Source organism: Aedes albopictus, chromosome 3 (assembly GCF_035046485.1).
Source record: "Aedes albopictus strain Foshan chromosome 3, AalbF5, whole genome shotgun sequence".
In the NCBI taxonomy this organism is placed as follows: Eukaryota; Metazoa; Arthropoda; class Insecta; order Diptera; family Culicidae; genus Aedes; species Aedes albopictus.
The window spans coordinates 238239066-238240557 of record NC_085138.1 but is presented as its reverse complement, the minus strand read 5'-3'; the positions used below and the strand labels follow the sequence as shown (position 1 = coordinate 238240557).

At 46.2% G+C, this 1492-nt stretch overlaps 1 protein-coding gene across 1 annotated transcript; it reads right to left on the bottom strand.

The window, feature by feature from the left end:
• On the bottom strand, positions 1-1077 carry LOC109407702 (dimethyladenosine transferase 1, mitochondrial). The gene has a single exon (XM_019680851.3). It carries the CDS (start codon positions 1075-1077, stop codon positions 52-54), a length of 1026 nt encoding a protein of 341 aa, XP_019536396.2. The 3' UTR covers positions 1-51.
• Between the last annotated feature and the right edge of the window lie 415 nt (positions 1078-1492).

The following is a 1492-nucleotide window of genomic DNA, read 5'->3' as shown; positions in this document are numbered from 1 at the left end:
TGACAGTAACTAAACTTTATATTACTAGAAGAAAGTAGGTTCATCATATTTTCAATAATCTTCTTCATTCGCCACATGCTTTGGTGCCCGATAGTCGTAATTTCTCATTTCGGGATTTGACTGCATCAGTTGATCGTAAGCCTCCGCGATTCTCAAACACTCTTCGGTGGATAGCTGAAATGATCTGGCCTCAGGATCCACATCAGCCATCCGAAATGTGAGCTGTGTCAACTCATCGCGGACATCCGGTGGATACAGATTTGCCACACCCCGGCGACAAAATTTCTGTCGCATCGAGAAAATGTGCCGCATAACCTTTTCCACAACGTCGAAGTGGACCTTGGTTAGTGGGGTTTTCAGAGGGAGAATGGTTACAACCCCAACGTCGACGTCCGGTTTGGGGACAAATGCTTTCCCTGGAATAACAAACTTTAACTCTGGTTTGCTCCAAACTTGATTCATGACCGATAGTCTGCAACGATATTCCGAGAGCATCGGGGCAACTATTCGTTCAGCAACTTCCTTTTGAAAGGTAAGGGTCAGACTACTCCGCCCATAGGCCCACGCTCCGGACTGCAGGCTCATTTCGCGTAGCCAATTGATGAGTAGCCTGGTCGAGATAGCAAACGGTAGGTTTCCGATAATGTGAACAGGAGCACGCTTGTCAGTCCATTCGGTTTTCGGACAATCGGGAAACGCCATTTCCGTTCGATATTCTAGAATATCGCCCCGCACTATGTCCATCTGCAGAAAGTCCTTCGAAGCCTCGGCAAGCAGTTCCAGAGTCGGTAAAAATCGTCTGTCCTTTTCGACGACCACCAGCTGACGGGGAAACTTTCTGATGATTGATCTGGTAATTCCACCAGGGCCGGGTCCGACTTCCAGCACGTAATTGTCCTTGATGTTACCGGCCGCCCGGACGATCTTGTTGGTCAGCTGTTCGTCCATTAGAAAGTTCTGGGAAAGTTGCTTGATGGCCCGGAGCTTGTACAGACGAACCAAATCCCGAATGGTGGGAAGCGGCGGCAGTCGGGCACCGGTTTTCACCAGAGAGTTTATTACAGTAGACGAAGACATGACTTATTCTGGAAGAAAACAATTGATAGAGAAAAAATACAGATCAGTCATTTCAAATAGAATATATGGTAAAAGGGGCAAGACGGGTCAAGATAAACACCTAAGGAATCCCCTTTACTTGTTGAAAATAATTCAAATTACCTACTCCTACTCTGTTTTTTTTTTCCACGACTAACGGAGTTCTGCGATTTCTGAACACCACCAGTATATCAGTTTGCGTTATTCTACAAAAGTTCAACTTAGGGGACGTTCATAAAACACGTAGACTTTTTGGGAGGAGGCAAAAGTCTACGCTCCATACAAATTTCCAAATTTTTATGAACGAAAGTCTACGAGGGGGGAGGGGGGTGGGGAGGTATGAGATCGCCAAAATTTGGTCTACGTGGTTTATGAACAGCCCCTTATTGTACGCAGT